We start from the raw sequence: 23,618 nt of genomic DNA, 5'->3' as shown, positions 1-23,618 counted from the left end.
GAATTTGAGATTATGTGGATTAGTGTTGAGTTCTTGCAGGAAATTGTTTAGAGATGTCTCGTCACCTCTCCAGATAGCAAATATGTCGTCAATGTATCTATGCCATAGGACCAAGCCTGCCCCATGTTGGTGGTTAGACCATATGTACTGGTCCTCCCACCTGCTCATGAATATGTTAGCGTAACTTGGGGCAAACCTGGTCCCCATGGCTGTGCCTCTGGTCTGTAGGTAAAATGTATTCTGGAACAAAAAGTAGTTATGGTTGAGTATGAAATAAATGCTATCCAAAATAAATTGGGTCTGTAGGGGTTGTATAGTTGGATCACTTGAGAGGAGGTGTTCAATACTCTGAAGTCCCTGATGATGAGCAATGACCGTGTAAAGAGAGGTGACGTCGCTAGTAACAAGCCAGAGATCATCACTTCACTCCACATTGGTCAAGATATTGAGGATGTGAGTCGTGTCTCTGATGTAGGATTTTTGGACTTTCACATATGGTTGTAGGAAATGGTCAATGTATTGTGATAGATTGGATGTGATGGAATTTATACCAAAGATAATTGGTCTGCCTGGAGGTTGAGTGGCATTCTTATGTATCTTTGGCAGATAGTAAAAGACTGACATAGTGGGATGTGTAATAGATATGAAGTCAAATTCTTTCTTGGTAAGAATCCCCTGTTCTAAACCAGTTTTAAGCAGTTTGGTTAGTGATTGTTGAAATGTGGTGGATGGATCTGTATTTAGTTTGGTGTATGTAGTGGAGTCGTTCAGAATATTGGTGGCTACTGTGATATAGTCTTGTTTGTTCAGCAGAACAATCCCGCCACCCTTGTCTGCGGGCTTGATGACTATATCAGTATTTTGTTGTAGTTCCTTCAGAGCGATGGTTTCAGCTAGGGTGAGATTAATGCGATTAGGTCTATCGTTAGTGGTCATTTTTTGGATTTCCTCCATGACCATATGTTCAAAGGTTTGGATGAGAGGACCTTTGAGGAACGTGGGATTGAACTGTGATGTTGGTTTAAGTGTACTGTGTTTATAGGTGGATGTGGTCGCCTCATTCCTGGTTTGCGGTGGGTGTTTGAGAAAATATTTTTTAAGGGTAAGTTTCCTAGTGAACTTATGTAAGTCAAGATACATTTCAAATTTATTTGGTTTGTCAGAGGGGGCAAATTTTAAACCCTTGTGTAGCAGGGATGCATGTGGCGTTCGTAGTGGAAAATTACTGAGATTGAAAATGCCCTGTTGTAACTCCTCCTTTGAGGGTTTCATTAGGTCACTTTTACTTTTTTTGCCCCCTCTTTGACCTCTGTGTCGTTTTGGTGAAATTTTCTTTTTCTCTGGGGAGTTTGAGAGATTGGTTGATGTATGAGGACTGATGACGGATCTAACGTTGGGTCGTGGAGGGCAATTCCTAAAAAAGGAGTTAGTGTTGGGCTGGTATTAGTCGATCCTATATTATCAGGCACTTGATTTGTGTTGCTAGGGATGGAGGCTTCACTCTGTATGATGTCTGTCAAATTGAGGTCGAGCCAGCCCTGTCCAAATGATTCTCTCACTAGTTTGTCATATTGGGGGTCATGATCAATCTCGTAAATAGAAAATGATGAATCCTCTTCTGATGAGGATGATGATGTATCTAGTCTAGGGTTCGTTTGTTTGTGTCCCGGGAAATTCTGTCTGGAGTGTAATCTTGTCATATATTGTTGATAAGTTAAGTTGAGTCGTTTATATATGGGAGTCTTACTTGATATTCTGGGGCTATTTTGTTTGGATGTTTTGTTAATTGATTGATGTGTCTGACTCAAACATTTGTTTGGATGTTTGTCTCGTGGATTTGTTGTAGTCTCTTTTGAGGATCGTTTTAATTTTTTGTGTGTTGGGCCTTTGATCCCAAATTTGTCTCGCAAGAGTTTCCTCTTTTTAGTTTGTATCAGTGAGGTTTCTTTTTTATTTTTTAATGTTTTTGATACATTTATCCCCTGATCTTGAAGTGTGGTTATGACCACTTAATTGTCCGATATGGATTAAACAAATATTGCATCCAACACAAGGATTCCATTACGACAGTTCTGTATAAACCCCCTGTTCTTCCATATGGTGTGGTAACCTAATTACTTTGGGGTGGAGCTTTTGCTGATTTTAACCCACAGGATTCTGAGCTGCAGAGACTGAGCTACCGCCATGTGGTTGGCCTAAGAGTGCTATATAACGAATTAACAACACCTGTGATCAACTATAGAACAGGATCGGTGGGTCAGCTGATGGGTCAGTTGATCAGTGTATATTACGAGTGAAGGATCATTGATCGAGTAGTCGGAAGGTTGCAGCTCATCCAGGGAGAGGGCTAGAGAAAACACAGATTATCTCCACCACAAGGTAATTAGGTTACCACACCATATGGAAGGACAGAGGGTTAATACAGAACTGTCATATTAGAATCCTCGTGTTGGATGCAGTATTTGTTTAATACATATCGGACAATTAAGTGGTCATAATCACACTTTAGATTATGACTCCTTGTTTTGTTTGTTTTGTTTGTTTTGTTCACATTGACTCTATATTGTTTCCATTGTTTGACATATTCTTTGGTTGTATGTATAGGTGAGGGGTGTGGTTAGCCCAATAATTGTGTTGCTTGCACAGGTATTCACTTTCCCTCATTGTGTTGCGGCAACCATTTTCTTTATTCTATTTTTTTGTAGCCCAGTAAAAAGTCACAGTCCAGATCATATTTATTCTACAAGAAATGAGGAAGGAGTAGGGATCTATGCACACTAGCAATATCTACTCTTTGCATAACACATTATTGTATATTTCTTTTAATATTGTTGTAATATGTTAAATTATTAAGGAAGTGTTAATTCTCTTCACAGTTATTTCTAAATTATGGCCTGTCTATATTGCGCAGTCTGGATCCTCCTTTTAACCCCAATTATACCATCATCTTCTAATGAAAACCACCAATGTAAGCTGGAGTCTTTGGGGCTTGAAGGGATATCACGACAAGGAGATGTTATGATAGGCGCCGTGTTACCAGTCCGCATCGCTGATGTTTATCAATATCCTTCTTTTACTGAAAGACCCCCTCCCACCACCTGTACCATGTAAGTGATGCCACAGTATGTTTAATTAATGTAATTCCTTAAATTCATAAGAGTACTTACATACAAAACTAAAGATGTCCAGCACAATCTCGGTTTTGTTTTTAAATTTTATGATGTCACATGCCTAATCTTCTACTATGATGTCAGTTTTCAGAGATTGTTTGAAGACTGACGATTGCAGCTACAAATTTGTACCTTCTGTTTCAATCAACTGGGGGATTGGAAGAGATGGAACAGTGTGTCGCTGGGCTTATAGCAAAATTTGGGTCGGGGCCCAGTGATGTCGCGGTAGCCTCCTGGGCCCCTGCTCTGATGTGAAAATAGCAGAGAGGGGACTTAACCTGAGCAGGCATGGTCAGATGAGATTTCCGCTCTGTTCTATAAAAAGCAGAGTGGATTTCTGGCGGGCCTGGCTGGGAGTTGCTGGGCCCTTCTCACCTCCAGGCCCAGTAAAGGCCATACCCCGTGCACCCACTGTACTTCAGTCATGGGGGATCAGGGTGCTTAATGCAAATTCAAGGCTTCATTTTATGGGATTAAATATTTAAATGAGTGTCAAGGTGAGGAGAATGACCATCTAGGGGTGTTCCTTGTTTATGGGAGACACAGTATGTCTGCAAAATAACTTGATTTTTGAACATTTTAGTGAGATAAAAAATTTAAAATGTACAAATGTGAAACAATGGTGATATGAAGACAACCCTGATACTCATCACCCTCATGACTTACTTAAGAGATCATTGAAGCTCCAACAAGCAGTAGTTATAAGAGGAGCAATGGAAGAGTTGTGATGAATTAGGTGAATGGTCTAAAAGTGAGAAGTAGGAAAAACTTCAAAGTGATGTTTTTACATTTGCCCCTATGCCAAGGACTATCAAAGGGTCACACAACGCATTTTCATGGAGACACTTCCAAAAAAATTGGGGTTCGCACCTGTTGCAAAAGTAATGTACAGCACATCTGCATTGTTTGCTGTTCATTAAAGACTCCTAATGACTGGGATATATTAAGCCTATGTATGTGTTTATTAACTAAACCATTTTTTCTCTTCCCAAGGTTTCACTTTGGCTATTTTCAGCAGCTTCAAGCCCTGTTATTTGCTATAGAGGAGATCAACCAAGATGAGAACTTACTGCCTAATATAACCCTTGGAGTTCAGTGGTATGATTCTTGTGGGGTGATACCTGTCAACACAGCGGCAACTTTACAAGTATTATCAGGACACAATATGGCCATCCCCAACTATCGGTGTCTTCACAACGTTCCTTTCAGCTCTTTCATTGGTTCCGCCTCTTCCACGCACTCTATATCTGTGGCCAATATCCTGGGGCGCTACAGATATCCTCAGGTAGAAACATAGGCAACCTGTCCACTGTATGTAGAACTTGTAGCCATGGCAATCTTACAATTTCATTTTTTACTTAATAATAAATATGCAAAAATAAATAATTTAAATTGTAACACTTTGAATATGCTGTTGGCTGAGATATAAGTACATATTGTACAATACAATACATGTAGTTTTTACCACAATCGGCCATCCCGCCGGTTATGGTAGTGCTAACTTACTATAGAACTCTCAACTAGAGAAATAATGTCTGGTAAATTTAACAGCAGCATCAGGACATGTGTCAAGAAATAGTGTTCCTATGGAAACCAAGCACATCCATAGCTGCTGAAGTTTGACAACACTGATAAAAAAAATTATGCAATAACAAAATTATGACTATATAAATGCTGAATGCTTTCATATAATAATAATAATAATAATAATAATAATAATAATAATAACAATAATAAATATTATATATAATAATAATTATAATAATACTAGTACTACTACTAATAATAATAATGATATACCAAAATAACTCTTGTATCCACAGAATAATTTCATCCACAGACCCCTTAAGGACATACAACACATAAAATATAGTGTTATAGCTTAGGAGTATATTTGAAATGAGTGTTTGATTTTAAAAGACATTCTTTAAAATAAAATTATCATTTTAATGATACTAGGGATGAGCATGTAACTAATGGTTTGGCTCACAGGATGATTTTGGACAGTGTTTATCAAACCCAGTCCTCAAGTATCCCTAACAGTGCAGGTTTTCCAGGTCACAAGTGAAATAATTATACCACCTGTGGATCTTTCAAAATGTGTTGATTAAAATGACCACACCTGTGCTCCAGCAAAGAGATATGGAAAATAAGCACTATCAGGGGTACTTGAGGAGTGGGTTTGGGAAACAATGATTTAGGACAGGCCTGTCCAACCTGCGGCCCTCCAGGTGTTGTGAAACTACAAGCCCCAGCATGCTTTGCCAGTAGACAACCTGTTGATAGCTGGAAGGGCATGCTGGGACTTGTAGTTTCACAACATCTAGAGGGCCGCAGGTTGGACAGGCCTGATTTAGGATATTGAACCTCATAGAACTTGTAGATATGAAAAAATATATTTGTGTTTCAAATCAAACATGTCTCCAGTTTAACCCCAACAGCTTCATGATTGAGGTTTACTATAGATCAAGAACACACAGGTATAGATCAGGAAGATTATGTTAAAGGTAAAAGATAGAGTTTTCTAGTAATGACTGCCATATATCTTGCATATATACAGTAATTGATAAATATGCTTTTTGAACTGACAATAAACTGTGCTGTACCCATAATGAGTTATCTTCCTGCAACTCCTAATTTCTTCATCTAAACACTGCGGAGACTTCAAAGATGGGCGGGCATACACCAGTTCTTATTACTATAAGGTTCAAGGAGGAATTTTAGGCAACGTGAGTACTGAGGAACTGAACACCATGGGGTAAATGTATTAATCAGCCGTTACTTAAAAGCAGCCACTCTCGGCAGTGTGCATCAATTTTTATAAATGTATTGTTCAACAATCCAAATGTGTACATTTTTAAAAGACATTGTATTTTAAAAGTCTAGTTTGCCTCATTCCAAATAAAGATGAGCGGGCTCGGATTTCGCTAATCTGAGCCCACCCGAACAGTGCGGATCCGACGGGATCCGAGCACTGTTCGGGTATTTCCGGCCGCGCAATGAATCCAAAACGAGGCTATGACATCCAAGTCTGGCATCGGATCTCGCGAGACTCGGATGTCATAAATTCCCCGCTCGCGGCCGCCATGTTCATTCTGCCTGCGATCACTGAAGAGGGAGGTTGTAGTTTGGGAGCCCCTGTCCTGCTTATTTTCTTTTCAGTGGTTATTTGGGAGATCCTGTGCTCTGTCCTGCTGATCAGTTTAGTGGTGCTTTGTCCAGTGCTCTGTCCTGCTGAGTCCAGTGGTGCTTTGTCCAGTGCTCTCTCCTGCTGAGTCCAGTGGTGCTGTGTCCTGTCCTGCTGAGTCCAGTGGTGCTGTGTCCTGTGCTCTGTTCTGCTAAGGCCATTGTTATTTAAAAAGTATTAAAAAGTAAAAAAATAAATAAAATAAAAAATTATTAAAAAAATATACAAAAATAATTAAAAGAAAATATAAAAAAATTGTAAAAAAAGTCTATAAAAATTTCTACTGCAATATATGAATAGGTTCACTGTTCCTGCAGTCAAGAAATATTAGTACTGCAATATAAAAATACGTTCACTGTTGCTGCTGTACCAAAAAATAGGTACTGCTATTTCAAACTACGTTCACTGTTGCTGCTGTACCAAAAAATAGGTACTGCTATTTCAAACTACGTTCACTGTTGCTGCTGTACCAAATAATAGGTACTGCTATTTCAAACTACGTTCACTGTTGCTGCTGTACCAAAAAATAGGTACTGCTATTTCAAACTACGTTCACTGTTGCTGCTGTACCAAAAAATAGGTACTGCTGTATAACTCCAGTCTAGTGGTACTCTCCTGTGCCGCAGATAATTTGTAAAGGCTTTGCCGAGTGTGTGTGGTTTAGGGGTACGCTCTCTTGTGCTGCATATAATGGAGTACCAAAATTTGGAGGATAAAGTAAGGAAAGATCAAGAACCACTTCTACCTAATGCTGAAGCTGCTGCCACTAGTCATGACATAGACGATGAAATGCCATTAACGTCGTCTGCCAAGGCCGATGCCCAATCTCCTAGTAGAGGGCATGTAAAATCCAAAAAGCCAAAGTTCACAAAAATTAGCAAAAAAAGAAAATTAAAATCATCTGAAGAGAAACGTAAACTTGCCAATATGCCATTTACGACACAGAGTGGCAAGGAACGGCTTAGGCCCTGGCCCATGTTCAGGACTAATGGTTCAGCTTCACCCAAGCATCTAAGCCCTCCTCCTCCCCCCCCTCAAAAAAATTGCAACCTTTTGGCCTAAAAACAATATTGTGAGGTGTGAGGTGTTCAGAATAGAAATTAGTGGAAATGATTGTTATTGAATGTTATTGAGGTTAATAATAGTGCTGGAGTGAAAAAAAAACCAAAAAATGGATTTTAGCACTTTTTATGGTTTTTTAAAAAAAAAATCAGAACCCAAAACCCTAAATCAGAACCAAAACCTTTTGTCGGGTGTTTTGGCAAAACAAATCAGAACCCAAAACCTCAAGCTATTTAGAACCCAAAACCCAAAACCCAAAACACTAAAAGTGGCCGGTGCACACCCCTAATTCCAAAACATTTTTAATCAGAACTTTTGCTGTATTTTGCTAGTTATAAAATACAAATTTGGCAAAATCTCATCTTTAGATTCTACAGTGACATTAGTGAAGTAAAACAGCACAAACAAAAATGTTTCTACTCAAGTTTAAGAAGATAGATATTTTGCCCTCCACATTCAATCCCTTGCCCAAGCCTGTCGCTTCCAGCCGCGCAACATCGCCCGCATCCGGCCCTTCCTCTCTTAGGATCAGGAGCGAGCTGGTGAATCTCAGCCCGGGGGGGGCGCACAGGCGGTCGCATCACATGACAGGCAATGTGGCCGCATCATTGATGATGCGGCCGCATCGCCTGTCATGTGATGCGGCTGCCTGTGCGCTGACACGGCTGCATCGCGTGTTTTGCAGTGCGGCAGCAGGTATATATTTTAAAAAAACGTGCAGTCACAGGGGGGATGGGGGGGGGGGAGCGACCGATGCCCCCCTGCCCCCCGCCCCAGCCCACCCCTGCTCAGGATGACCGTTGCCTCTCCTCCACTCACCTCTTCCCACTCCAGAATCCAAGACTTCTCCCGTGCCGTCCCTCTTCACTGGAATGACCTCCCTCGCTCCATCCATCGCTGTCCCAATCTGTGCTCCTTCAAACGGGCACTTAAAACTCACCTGTTCCTCAAAGCCTACCAACCATCCACTTAACCCCTCATCTCCTCCACTCGTTCTCCCCTCTCTCCTCTCTCCCCCTGGCCCCTCTTTTCTCTCCCCCTTGCTTTACTGGCTCCCCTTTGTGCCTGATTTTGTTTACCCTCCCTTAGGATGTAAGCTCGTATGAGCAGGGCCCTCTTCCCTTCTGTCTGCATACCTGTTCTTCCACTCAGTCTTTACTGCATTTGCCTGCTGGAGTTTCTGAAGTATTGGTACTTTGTGTTTATTTATTGTACTGTTTCACCCTGTATAGTCTACTGTTTGTACTGTGTACAGCGCCGCGGAAATCTTGTGGCGCCTAACAAATAAACGATAATAATAATAATTGTAATAATAATAATAATAATAATAATAATAATAATAGAAGGTGGAATCGGCAAAGTTCCATTACATGTAAAGAGCCCACAATATTTCCATTGCGGATGGTTGTACAATTAGTGACTATGTTGACATCATTCTTAAAATAATATGAGCATAAATAAGAGTGTAATGACAAAGTCAAGACTGTGACCTGTCATTCACATGTTGTTCTCCATTACGGTATCATTTTGTTTCTTTAACAGGTCAGCCATTATGCCACAAGCTCCCTTCTGAGTCATAAGATACAATTTCCCTCCTTCTTCAGAACGGTGCCCAGTGATGCATTCCAGTCCAAAGGACTTGCAAAACTTGTGTTGCACTTTCATTGGATGTGGGTTGGGCTACTGGCTGTGGACAATGACTATGGGCAACAGGGAATTCAGGTGGTCAGACAGGAGATAACCAAGGCTGGAGCATGTGTAGCCTTCACTGAGAATATTTTAACTAGCAGACAGGATCGCAATGCTCCACACATTGTTAAAGTCTTTAAGGAATCAACAGCCAGAATTGTGATTGTCTTCTCCACCGGCCTCGATTTACTTCCTATCCTGGATGAAATGATGAGACAAAACATTAAGGACATATCATTTGTTGCTAGTGAAGGATGGTCTACAACTACTCTGCAATATATGAATCGCTTTTCTCATCTCCTACTTGGCACAGTCGGTTTAGCTTTTTACAGTGGATTGATTCCGGGATTTGGAGAATTTCTTAATAAGATCCATCCTAACATGACTTTAGGTGGACTTTTGGTGAAATCGTTTTGGGAGGAAGCTTTCAATTGCAAATTTGCAAATGAGAAAAACGTGTCAATCCAAGGAAAAGTATGTACAGGAGCAGAGAGTCTAAACAAGATCCAAAACAGTTACAATGATGTTTCCAATTTAAGGGTTTCCTATAATATTTACATTGCAGTTTATGTTGTTGCCAATGCTTTGAAAGATCTTAGAAAAGGTCAATTTTCTCGTATATGGAATTTCACTCCATGGCAGGTAAGGAAAATAAAATAAAATTATTAAATACATATGTGTGAAATATTGTGTGAATAATTTGACCTAATAAGGAGCTTACAGTTTGCATATGTCAAATAACGAACATACTGTATTTTATCTTGGAACTTTAATATAGTCATATAAAAATATAGGTGAAGCCCATTGTCCCTTGAAGGAGTCAATGGTAAATACCAGCACCAAGTTAGACCCCTGCACCTCTGTGATAAGCAGCACCAAGCTGGTCTGACAATAGCAGATCCCATTGTTCCTGTGTGTTCCTGACACCAAGATAGCAGATGCACTCTATGTGGTTTCAATTTTTTGTGGAACTAGTTTAAGTCTCCCAATCTATGACTTCCAGTCACAAAATAGCTAGAAATTCACAGGTGGCCTGTGTATGCTTCAGGGGCATTCCCTGGACCTCACTGTCTTATATCTACAACATATACATTATAGGGTTCACTAAATAGTTAATGAATTAATAATTGCATTTTTTGTAAATCATGGCTACTTTTTCCCAGTATTGAAGCATTAGTTTTCATCACTTTTCTAGTGATGTCAACATTAATCATATAAGATTCATGTATTACCTGCATATCAGATATGCCTAATCCTGATTGCCTTATCGAACCTCTTCCCTAATTACAGTTGACTGTGTCCACCTAAATGCAAATGTCTTAACCATCAAAATAAAACTGTATCTGAAAAACAATCTCTACCAAATTAAAGGTTTAATACTACTAATTTACTGTCCTGTGGGTCATAAAGTTTTACCACAATGTAATATATATATAGAAAAGGATGTTGGCACATGCTTTGGTGGGGTGGGATGAATATGTATGGTATTGATAGATATGTACCCAATGTAAATTATTATTTATAATCTATTTCAGAAGATACACTCTAATAAACTATGCTCATGTTTTAAGTGTCTATCACTCTACAGCTCCTGCACTATATGAAGAGGGTGAGGGTACAACTGAGTAGTGGGAAAGAATTTTATTTTGATGAAAATGGAGACCCACCAGCAGTCTATGACATTGTAAATTGGCAGCTGAGCCCAAATGATGCCATCCGACAAGTCAAGGTCGGCAGTTATGACACAACAGCATCTGTTGGACAAGTTTTCTCCATCAACTCAAGTCTGTTGCTTTGGGCTACTGAAGACAAACAGGTGTGAAAGGTGTAATAAAAAAGATTAGAACTAAATGGAATCTATTTCCCAATAATGCTTCTTTATATATTTCCAGGATCAGACCCTTTTTTATCCAGCACACAACCAAAACCCTGTTGTTATTCCTTGCCTTAACTATTGCAACTACCTCTTCTCCAGCCTTCCTCTCACCCATCTATCCATACCTTCAATCCATTCTCAATGCCACTGACCATCTCATTTTCTTCTCTCATTGTTCAGCTTCAGCCTCTCCTTTCTGCCAGATGCTACACTGGCTCCTTATCCCTTAGAGAATCCAGTTCAAACTCTTCACCATCAAGACCCTCAGCCACTCTGCTCCCGTTATATCTCCAGCCTCATTTCCATCCACAATCCCTCCCTTTCTACTCTGACAATGACCGTTGCCTCTCCTTCCCACTGCTTACCTCTTCTCACTCCTACCCCCTTCTCCTGTGCTGCTCCTCACATGTGGAAATTACACCCAAGCCCAATTAAACTATCCACTGGTCTTGAAAACTTTAAAAATGTCCTAAAAGATCATCTTTTCATAAAGACCCACCAGCTCTCCTCCTAACTTATTTGCTACCACCTTGTCCTGTTCTGCCCTGCAATGTAACTCATTTGTTGTGTGCGTAGTGTCTAATTTATATGCAGTTGTCTGCCCCATTGTACAGTCCTGCAGACCCCTGTCGGTGCCTTATAAATAAAGGATAATAATAATAACAATAATAATAAATAATAATTTATTGTGATTTTTAAGTAGTTAGTGTACCCCGAATGTAATTTTTAAGGTGAAAAAACAACCATTATAACAAACATTTTTTCATTGTTATGTGGATTGCAGGGGGGAGCTGGAAAGAGGGACAGCAGGGTAATTCCCCCTCCCCTTCATGTTTTTAGTAGAAGGGTGCCATCACTGAGACAATGGCTTCTTCTAATATTGCAGAGCACAGACCATGTAAATAACATTTAGGTTCCTGTTTACTGGGAGTCCCTGGTCCATATTAGCTGCCATGAATCAAAGCAGAGACAGTGTACACTTATTGGCCAGTTTATATGTTACACCTCTCTAGTATTTGGTAGGAACCCCCTTTGCCACTGGAAGAGCCTGTTTTTTGTGGCATGGATGCAACAAGGTGCTAAAAACATTCCTTAGAGATTTTGGTCCATGTTAACATGATAACATCATGAAGTTGCTTCAGATTTGTCATCTGCATATTCATGCTCCAGATCTCCTATTCCACAATATCACAAAGGTGCTCTATTGGATTGAGATTTGGTGACAGTGGAGGCCATTGGAGTGCACTGAACTAATTGTCATGTCCATGAAATTATCTTAAAATGACATTTGCTTTGTGTTATGGCATTTTGACCAATATTAGATGAGTAGAATGTGGCCATACAGGGATGCACGTGGTCAACAACAATAGTCAGGTAGGCTGTGGTACTGAAACAATGCTCAATTGGTATTAAGGGGCCTAATGTGTGCCAAAATATATCTCCCTAACCATTAGACCACCTCCAACACCATATTGCACTGTTGACACAAGGCAGGATGGATTCATATAGTTTATGACAAATTCTGATCCTACCATCAGTATTTCACAGCAGAAATTGAGATTCATCCAACCAGGCAACATTCTTCCAATCTTCAGCTTTCCAGCTTTGTTGAACCTGTGCCTATTGTAGCCTCAGTTCCCTATTCTTAGCTGACAGAATACCACTTTTGTAATACATGGTTATTTGACTTACTTTTACTTTTCTGTTAGCTTGAATCAGTCTGGACATTCTCCTCAAACCTCATTAACAAGCCATTTTTACCAACAGGACTGCTGCTCAATGTGTGTTTTCTGTTTTGCACACAACTCTCTGTAACCTTTTAAGACTATTGTGTGTGTAAATCTCAGGAGACCAGCAGTTTCTTATATAAGTCACTAAGATCGCATTTCATCCCCGTTCTGGTGCTTTTATGAATTGAGTTGGTGCCATTTGATTGGTTGATTGGCTGATTGGCTCATGGGCAGCAGGGTGGCTTAGTGGTTAGCACTTCTGCCTCACAGCACAGGGGTTATGAGTTTGACTCCCAACCATGGCCTTATCTGTGAAGAGTTTGCATGTTTTCCCTCTGTTTGCGTGGGTTTCCTCCGAGTGCTCCGTTTTCCTTCCACACTCCAGAAACATACTTGTAGGTTAATTGGCTGCTATTAAATGCCCTTAGTCTCTCTCAGTCTGTGTATGTGAGGGGATTTAGGTTGTAAGCTCCAATAGGGCAGGGACTGCTGTGAATGAGTTCTCTGTATAGTGCTGCGGAATTAGTGGCGCTATATAAATAAATAGATGATGATGATTAAATATTTGCATTATCGGGCAGGTGTACAGGTGTAACCAGAGCCAGTTTTAACCTGGATTAACTTACCTTTAATAAAAACTACAACTGCACTTAATAATGGTCAGTTTTTGCTAATAACCCTCTAAAGAATAATCTATCTTAAATCTTTCAAGGTCCCTGTGTCGGTTTGTACTGAAAGCTGTCAACCAGGATTCAGAAAGGCAGCTAGGAGAGGACAACCAATCTGCTGCTACCAGTGTATCTCCTGTCCACAGGAAGAGATCTCCAACCATACAGGTAAGAGGTATAAATGATGCAATGTGTGGTCTTGGATTATTGTAGAAATAGGAACACTTATCTGATATACAAAATACTTTAGGATTGATAGGAATTATAAACTGAATATATATATATATATATATATATATATATATATATATATATACTAGCTGAAATACCCATAGTTGCCCAGGTTTAAATCTTGAATGTAACTGTCAATATTTTAAAATTAATTAGCAGCTTAGCAGCTCTTCCAACACACCCATGAGGTGGCTGCCCAGTGTCATTTTTGTTTTCATATTAAATATCTTCCAATTCCATCCAGTGGAAGGCCCAGAACAGGCTCCCTGGGTCAAAGTTCTGCTCAGCAAACACCAACGTGAAGTCTGATCGGAACCCAAAACCTCCTAAAACATGGCCAGGATCCAACTGGACCACCTCACATTGGTTTCATGCCAATCGGTGCAGGGTTGTCCGAATGTATAACCAGACAGACAAACAGACCAAATCCATCCAGTGGAAGGTCCAGAACAGGCTCCCCAGGTCAAAGTTCTGGCCCGCATACACCAATGGGAGGTCCAACTGGAACACTAACCCTTTTTAAAACCTGACCAGTATCCAAATGGACCACCTCGCATTGGTTTCATCCCAATCGGTGCAGAGGTTTCCAAATGCAAGCAAACCACATGCATTAAGTTATGGGCCCAGAACAAGCTTCCCGGTTCAAATTTCTGGCCAGCATCTACCAACGATAGGTCCCACTGAGATTTACACCCCCTAGTATGTCTTCTGGGATCCAAAGTTAAAAATTCTTTTGAAATTTTCATCCAAATCCATCCAGTGGAAGGCTCAGAACAGGCTCTGCTGCTCAAAGTTCTGTCCAGTGTACACCAATGACAGGTCTGACCTGGTCTATAAACACCTTAAAATCTGTCCAGGATCCCACATGGCCAACTTGCATTGAATCCATCCAAATCGGTGCAGAGTGTCGAAGATGTTTGCCTGCAAACAAACAAACAAACTAACAGTATATCTGTGTGTTTGTGTTTATGTGTATTATTGCTTATATTTTGCTTTTTTTTAATTTGGGCAAAATATGGATATTTTCATATAGTCATTTATTATATAAAATTCTAACTCTTTTCTACCTATGAATATAAGATAACAATATAGGCTTTTAAAGACCTTTTTGCTGAGAGTAGTTTAAAGTAGTATTTGAGAATTATATATTTTTGATCTTTGGAAAATAGGAGATTCATTTTACATACATGGAAAGTTATTCTATTATTATTAATTAATAGTTATTAATATTTCAGATTCTGTTGACTGTATGAAATGCCAATGGAATGAGTGGCCAAATTCACAGAAGTCCAGATGCCTTGAAAAAAACATTGAGTTCCTCTCCTATGATGATCCATTGGGAGCAACTTTAACTTCTACCTGTGTCTTGTCCTTCTTCATCCCTTACCTCATTTTAAGTTTCTTCATCCAATATAAATCCACTCCTGTAGTAAAAGCCAACAACTACTCCTTAAGTTGCCTCCTTCTGGTGTCACTGTCCTTCTGTTTTCTCTGTCCTTTAGCTTTCATTGGCTACCCGCAACCTGAGAAATGTCTGCTCCGTCAAGCTATATTTGGACTGGTTTTCGCCCTTTGCATAGCTTGCATTTTGGCTAAAACTATCATGGTTTTGATTGCCTTTATGGCCACCAGGCCAGGCAGCAGTCTAAGGAAATGGACCAATCCTCGAGTGTCCTACATGATCATTTTTGTATGCTTCTTGCTACAATTCCTCTTGTGCATCACATGGCTGTCACTATCTCCCCCTTTTCAACAATACAACACTCAAAATCTGCCTACACTCATCATTATTGAGTGCAATGAAGGATCACCTATTGCCTTCTGGACAATGCTAGGTTATTTGTTTCTTCTGGCTACCATTAGTTTCATTGTTGCCTTCCTGGCTCGGAGACTTCCTGACAGCTTCAACGAGGCTCAGTTTATTACTTTCAGCATGATTGCCTTCCTCAGTGTCTGGGTATCTTTTATCCCAGCCTTCCTCAGTGCTCAAGGCAAATATATAGTTGCAATGGAAATCTTTGCCATATTGGTATCTAGCTGGGCTCTGGTAATATGTATGTTTGTGCCTAAATGTTTTATCATATTGTTTAGGCCTGACATGAACTCCAGAGAATATCTCATGAGAAGAGATAGAGATCAGTAGAATATATTCACAAGAACATATGATAAGTACATTGTGAACAATACACTTTATGCACTATTGTAAGCAGTAGCTGGGATTTAATTTACAAATGATCCAATAAAGTTGATTTATTTTATCTACATTTGTTCATATTTATCTATTCAGTGGTTGCCTTTATTTCCTGGTTTGGTCTTACTACATAGTTTTAGGTCAGGTTATGGCATCATTAGCCATGACCCTATGTCTCAATTCACCCATCAATGCAAAGTATTTCAAGGACTAGTACATAATTACTAAAGCTGGGTACACATTACAGGGTTTTGATCCAATATTCAGCTCATCCAGCCGACATACGACTTCTCCTTCAAAAGTCGGGTCAGTGTGTGTAGTGACACGATGGTCCAAAGTCTGCCCAAATGGACGATTGTCGCCTTATCTGGTTGGTCGTACCATTAAATATTTTCGTTCCAATCTTGTTTCTGGTGTTTAGTGTGTATAAGTTTCCGACCGATCCACGACAGTGAGTGCAAAATTACAATCATTGCTCACGACAACATAGCTGTAAAAAGTCGCTAACTGAACGGTCGTTCTTTCCTTCATCGTCTAAAACGAGGCTAGTGTGTATGCAGTTCATGGACCGAGCGATCGGACCATCGATCAGTTTGTAAAATCGATCGGCATAAAAAGTTGGTGGAAAATTCAGTAGTGTGTACCCAGCTTAAGGCTCAGTATTCTGACTTCAATAGACAGGGTGGCTTTATAGAGATTGTAGTAATATTTGTGAAACACTTTGACAACTAACTCACAATTTGTAGTGTCAGAGTTTTCTGTTAATTGTTACAATATGTTTCTTACGCTTGAAGTCTTTCGTTATGTCGGCCAGTAGTATCCCTGTCTTATTGCCCCTCTATACAATTTATTTTCAGTGTAGTCTAATTTAGTTTCAGCATGGGAGAGGAGCAGCTTAAGTGCCTCCATGTGCTTTTCCAGGGAGTTCTTACACAGATTGGATACAAAGGCATTGTAGAATACCTTGTGATAATTTGCCCTTGCATAGCAACCTTTGAGGCTTCAAAAAAAAAGAGTTGGATTCTCCTAATGCTCTTTGTTGTCCACTATATATTACATGCATTCGCTTTGGAGACACTGCTGAAAGTGCTCATAATGGCTTGAATAGGATAGGATATACTAGCTATCCAGGTGCACATAGGAGGGCACCTGGATTTTTTTAGGGAAATGTAGAAAGATCTAATACTATAATATCTCCTATATTTGCATTATGTACTTAGAAACAAGATTATTTTCCACTTAGATATAGTCTATTCTTGAGCAGTAGTCAGTGCTTAGTTTTTTGAGGGTGGTGATCTGTTCCCAGTGGGAGGGCAGAAGATTTGAAGGAATAGGGGGATTTATTAAAGTCAGATAGTCAACCATATTAAAATCACCCCTTAGTGAGTTTTTGGTAGTCCTGATGAGCCAGAATTTGCGATATTGGAAGAACTATTGGGGCATAAATAATAAGAATTGTATATTAAGTATTAGAATTTGGATATCTAAAAGTATTTCTTGCCACCCCTTGATCAAGAACCAAGTTTGAGTTTGTATATTAGATATTTTTGCTGAGGAGGTTATCCAATCCATTTGTTTTAGGATGACATGATACTGATATGCATTAGCTATTTCAGCCATCCCAAAGGGTATATTTGTCTCTAGCTCTCCAATAGTCATTGTAGAGAAATACTATATGTGATCTCTTTATCTTGATATCTTAAAACCTTTTGGATGATAACAGTTATGTGAATGACAAGAACAAGAATTCAAAAATTTTTCATAGCAAAAACAGGAATATTATATGAAAAACTGTATCATGTGTTGCAAGCTGAAGGGATGACACCACATTTCAGCATAATACATAACAATCTACGTAAGGTAGACCAACGGACAAGAGACTTAGGGTAGAGAGGACAATATTTCTGAGAGCTTACATTCCTGAGGGAGGGGGAAGTGAGAGACACTAGGAGCAGATGGGGCATAAGTGAACGTGGAGGGTGAAGAAATAAGAGGGAGTGATGTAAATAGGGGGAGGGGGTCTAGGAGATGGAATAGCAGGTGTAACAGGAATGGTTTGTGATTCACTATGTCCATTGTATTTATATCTCTTTTTTCCTAAACATACATTTATATGTCTGGACTTTATTGTAAATTTTGCAAAGCTTCACCATACATATTACATCAAAATGCGTAAGGACAGGCATTAATATAATGTTATATGTCCATGCACATATAACATCTGAGGGAGATTGTGCATATCGAACCCTCACTAGCGGACATGGTGACTGCTTTATCACGACCATCGGATACTTAGTCGCTAGCTCAGCCAGAGGATCGAGAATCTCAAATGACTTTCCAGTATTGCTTAGCCAGAGATCATAACACTTCTACACTTCATCTGTGTTGACATCTGTTATTCTGCTTAAGATCGCCGTTGTCAGCTTAACTGGACACTGTATGCATCCAAGTTCTTACATCGTGAAAAATACTATTAGCACCAGCTACTACAGCTCCATTCATCTCCACTATTAACAGGGAATTATTTAGTTTAATTGCCGGCCTGTCTGGATAGTTAACAGGTTAATTTTGAAATCAGAAACAACATCCAGTGCTTCTATAATTAACATTGGGATTTATATCTTCTGCCCATTTTGAGGCAATAGAATTCTGAAGAAAATAAATGTATATTCAACACGCATTGGAAGCTCAATCAATTAAAAACGATCTAAGTTGGATCATTCACATATCAGGTTGTGCATATCTGTGATTTGTGCTTTCTTACCTAACTATGTTTTGGGACACAAGCTATATGACTATGTTATAGGAGTGATTTTTTTAGATTCCAAATAGGATTGAACTGTCCTGGTCTATACACACATTTTATTGTGTCCACTACATAAGTGTATTATGTCTGTTATTTTATAAATACATTTTGTTATTTGTATCTATTTTTTACAATTTTTTACCTTGCTTTTATTTGCTGGCTTCTATATCATTAGATATATTTATTGTTTTTGGCATAAATACGTTTAGCGGGGCCAAGTTTCAGATTAGTGCTGGGATGGAGGAGGAGTTGAATAGGACACACTGGCACTGGTTGAGTATTGCATGTCTCCTTCCAAACTTACTAGGGGTTTGCAGACCTATAGCAAGGCCTAGAGTCTGCCGGTTGGAAGCTGGTGATTGGTTTACTATTAGTAATTAGGGAATCGACTTGTGCATTTTGCTTTCGGTCCTCCTGACAGAGACCCACAAAGGGAATTTGAGATCTATGTCAATTCTATTAAGTATGCTATTCTTCTATTTTACACATGTAGTTTAAGTATGTACCTTATTTACAGCACCACAATGCAAACTCTATAAGTTAAATAACGTTCTGGTCATTAGGTATAGTTATAGTTGTCCACCTGAACATGTCTGTTTTAGTGCAATGTAATTTATTTCATAGTTATTTAAAGGTTATTTCACATCTCTGTACTTTATTCAAAAACATATAGTTGTATTTATGTTGTGTTATTTCAATTTGTCTGACGTACAGTGAAATTCCTTGGCTCTGTTTAAGTGACAGTTTTAGGGGTCCCTCAAATTCTTTTTACTTACAGCCCCCAAAATCATACAGCTGCCCCGGCAGTATTATGAAATATTTCATAGCACAATATAGGATTAATTTTAAGTAGAATATAACACTTTACAGAGTATTGGAGATGAGGAAGAACATCATGTAAATTGTTTCAAGGCAGAGAACAGCAAGATGAATATGAATATATGAACAGCTCAGTAGTTAAAAATATACAAACAGACATTCTCCATATATTTTGGTCATGCCCTGTGGTGCGTCAGCTGTGGAACAAAGTCTTTTTCAATTGATAAGCTCAGTCCTTGGGCACTCAATCTCCCCCATGCCAGAGTTGGCTCTATTACAACAATATCCTCCTGCTCTCCCACGTTGGGATAGATATGTGACAGGCCAGATGTTGATCGCAACCAGAGCAGCTATCGCTCAGGCATGGAAGCATTTTCTCGCTCCACCCCTGTCCAAAGTGTTCTCCAAAATAAACTTTAACTTTAAAATGGAAACCTTAGGTGTCCCATATTCTACGTCAACATCATCCCCACTGGTCAAGTGGAGAGCTTGGCATATCTATGTAACTGAAGGAGAAGGAGCCTCACCACGTTCCCCAAATTCACCCAGTATTGACATTGGTGAATGAGCTACTGTTCGTATGTAATTAGCTGGGTTTACCATATTTGACAAATAGTCAGGTAGATACTGCTCAGACTTTGTATGCTTTCAATGTTATTGTGTTCCATCCCCACTTGGTCACATTTAGTCACAATGTCCTCAATGTCTTTATTCTTCAGACTTAAATTTCAAATATCAAAATGTTATTATCCATGTGACTGGGCCTCAGTCTCCTCACAAGATACTCAATAAGGTTCATGACAAGTTCGAACGTTATGATGAAAAATTTAGGGAGAAATATAAACACCAACAGAGAGGAATCTGGATTTTTTAAACTTATCTTAATAAAAATCAGTTAAAATGATCTAGAAAGAACTGTTATTAAATCAACAAAAATAAACAAAGTAAATAAAGTAATAAAAGTAAACCTCATACTTTATTTGGCCTAGAAGAAATGAGCTGAGGGAAATACGAGACTCTTAACACATGAAAACTCTTTGATAGTCTTAGTGATGAAATTACATTGTTTTAATGTTAACGGTTGTTTCTGTTTACATTTTTTTCGATCTTTCCAACTTTTTCTTTTTCTCTTTACCTAAGAGATGTTCTTTTGAGTTAATTTCAGGTCTTAATAAAATAATGTAACATTTTGGTAGGAACATACAGGTTACCAAAGCCCAACTGGATGCCAAGATGGCAAAAATTTCCATTGCATCAGTGTATTTTCCCTGAGCACTGAGAGAAGCTGGGATAAAGAACACCCAAACATTGAGGAAGGCCAACATGCTGAAAGTAATAAACCGAGCCTCATTGAAGCTGTCAGGAAGTCTCTGAGCCAGGAAGGCAAAAATGAAACTAATGGTGGCCAGAAGGAAAAGATAGCCTAGCATGGTCCAAAAGGCAATATGGGATCCCTCATTACACTCAACAATAATGGTTCTAGGTTTGGATTTAATGTTTAAGTCTGAGAAAGGAGGGACAAGGGACAACCAAGTGATACACAAGAGGAATTGCAATATGAAACTGATCACAATGATCATATAGGACACTTGAAGACTTGTCCACTTTTTTAGTCTGCAACCTGGTTTGGTGGCCATAAAAGCAAATACTACCATGATAGTTTTGGCCAAATTACAGGAGACAGATAGAGTAAAAATTTGGCCAAATGCAGCTTGTTGCAGGAAACACTTTTCTGGTTGGGGATAACCAATGAAAACCAAAGAGCAGAGGAAACAGAATGACAGAGAGACCAGCAGAAGGCAACTTAGAGAATAGTTGTTGGCTCTAACAATAGGTGTGGCTTTATACTGGATAAAAAGTTTCAGAATAAAGGTTGGAATCAAAGAAAACATAATGCTGATTCCCGCTAAAGATGCTCACAATGGATCTTCATAGGAGAGATATTCTATAGTCTTTGGGAGACATCTGGATTTCTGTGCATTCGGCCACTGATCCCATGGACATTTAAGACAATCAACAGAATCTGAAACATAAAAAAGATTGCAATATATTAAAGTTAGACTACATTAAGAATTGTATTGTTACCTTAATATTAAACATTTGTGGTGGGTTATTGTATGTAACATTGATAATGATACATTTTCTATTAATAAGTTTTCTAGGAAAAAATAATGATGCTCCTAGTTGGTGGTGGGTGGAATAGAATGGGACACAAGTACAGTAAGCGGTAATTAGATATGATTTTGGTCAAATGCACGGGATGCACAGGTCTGCCAGCTTTTGTGGAGAAAGCTATGCTTTTGGAATAAAGTGCAAAGATGTTTCTCTCCAGTGCAGAGTAAGGAAGAATTGTGCTGCACTTTGATTATTTAAATAACCCCCAAAGGTCTCTAATCAAATGGAAATAATATAGATTTTAAAATGCTCTGAGCAGTGACTTTCAGCGTGGCGATGTCATACAATGCCACCTTTTCAACTAGTTAGTTCATTAAATGTATGCCTTGCTAGAGCTGTCCACTCAAAAAATGGGACCACTGAGTGTTCCAAACTGCCTCTTGGTGCCATATCAGCACAAGGATTGTTCACCGGGAGCTTCATGGACTGGTATTTTATGGCAGCCACACACAAGACTTAGATCACCATGCATAATGCCAAACGTTGACTGGACTGATGTAAAGCACACCCCTGTTGGACTCTGAAGCATTGGAAATGCATTTTTTTGGAGTGGTTAATCACTCTTCACCATCTGGCAGTCTGACTGACATGTAGCCTTTAGCATCTAGCTCTATCTGGACTAAAACTTGTTTAAGAAAGCAGCCCCTCTGCATTCCTTTATCATCCATATGATTGCTAATATATTCAATGCTGTCTAGTGTTAAAAACTTTTTGATTTACCAATGATCCTGTGTATCATCTATATCTGAACTCCAGGTTATATATTAGTATATAGAATAAAGAAAAGACTTTCTGGATTGACTTTGGATTGTATAGAAGAATTCCATGGTTTATTTCAAGGTTATTAGTTGGGCTCCTACTTGCCTGTTTGGTTGGAGATTTGTCCTTGTGGGCATGGGACACACTGAAAGCAGCAGACCGGTCGTCCTTTAATAGCTACCTTCCTAAATCCTGGAGAGCAACTCTCACTGCAGACCGAGAGAGTAACCTATGAAAGCCCAACATAGGGTATATTTATTAAAAGAGCGGTTTTCAAATAAGAAATTTACTAAAGTCCAAACTGCACATAAAATCACATGTGTTTATGTTCTGAAACCGCCTTCTGATTTTTTAAGTGCAATTTAAGAATGGGCCATTTGCATAAAATCACCAAAAGCGGCAGTACTGACAGATAAGATGGCTTTTATGGTTGCAGCCTGTGGATGATCCTGTGGAACGACTTTTGGGTTGTGTTGTCTCCAGGCTTTTTGTCCGATGATTAGGAGTTGGTGGTTTAAGGAAGTTTGATACTAGAATGTGAAGGGATATGCATGAGTACTGGAATGGAAAAAATAAATACAGGTGTGTTTTGCAAGAATGGATGACAGGTATAGTTATTGTATTAGGGTATGTATAAGTGATAAATAAAGATTTACAGGTGATGAAATCTAATAAAGAAAGCAAAGTCGGGAAATAACTGTGTGGTAGATTACAAGTAAGGTACAATATTGAAATAGCATTTATGTGGCAGCTGGAGACACGAAATGCAGGTGGAAAATAGTGTGTGACTAGGGATAAGTGTGGGTAGGTTAGAATTTGGTAGTTAATGGGAAAATTTGATAAAAAGAAAAATAGTTGGTGTCCTAATCAAATATCGTAAAAAATAAATAAGTAATATACAGTGCTTTTTTTGTAAGAATAAAGGTGCCGGAGCGCACATCACGTAGTCAATCACTGCACACACACCCACACACGTCAGTTGTGTAATGAAACATAACGGTCGCCGTAAGCGACCACACGACCAATCATAAGCTGAGCAGCGCCACAAGCCAAGCAGTGCCATCACAACCAGCGTGAACAATGTACACATTGCATCGGACTCGACACACAAGCAGCCTGCATGCACCGTTTTAATGATTTTGACGCTGACCTGCTACGCTCGACAGGATGATTCATGTACACGTGGACCAAACATCAAATGTTCAAAAGTTACTTTTAAAACTTGTAAAATCCATCGAAAAAAGGTGCCGGTACT

General features: G+C 39.2%; 1 protein-coding gene across 1 annotated transcript in view; it reads left to right on the top strand.

Annotated features, from left to right (window-relative positions):
• Positions 1-15,756, top strand: part of LOC142150530 (extracellular calcium-sensing receptor-like) — a 33,970-nt gene extending 18,214 nt beyond the window's left edge. The window contains exons 2-7 of the mRNA XM_075205725.1: positions 2,912-3,107; positions 4,164-4,455; positions 8,962-9,750; positions 10,697-10,924; positions 13,427-13,550; positions 14,849-15,756. Of these exons, the coding sequence (XP_075061826.1) occupies positions 2,912-3,107; positions 4,164-4,455; positions 8,962-9,750; positions 10,697-10,924; positions 13,427-13,550; positions 14,849-15,756 (2,537 nt within the window). The remainder of the gene's footprint in view (positions 1-2,911; positions 3,108-4,163; positions 4,456-8,961; positions 9,751-10,696; positions 10,925-13,426; positions 13,551-14,848) is intronic.
• Positions 15,757-23,618: the final 7,862 nt, after the last annotated feature.

This window comes from Mixophyes fleayi, chromosome 4 (assembly GCF_038048845.1).
Source record: "Mixophyes fleayi isolate aMixFle1 chromosome 4, aMixFle1.hap1, whole genome shotgun sequence".
NCBI classification, from domain to species: Eukaryota; Metazoa; Chordata; class Amphibia; order Anura; family Limnodynastidae; genus Mixophyes; species Mixophyes fleayi.
The sequence above is the reverse complement of the archived record's forward strand: the minus strand, read 5'-3'. Positions and strand labels throughout refer to the sequence as shown.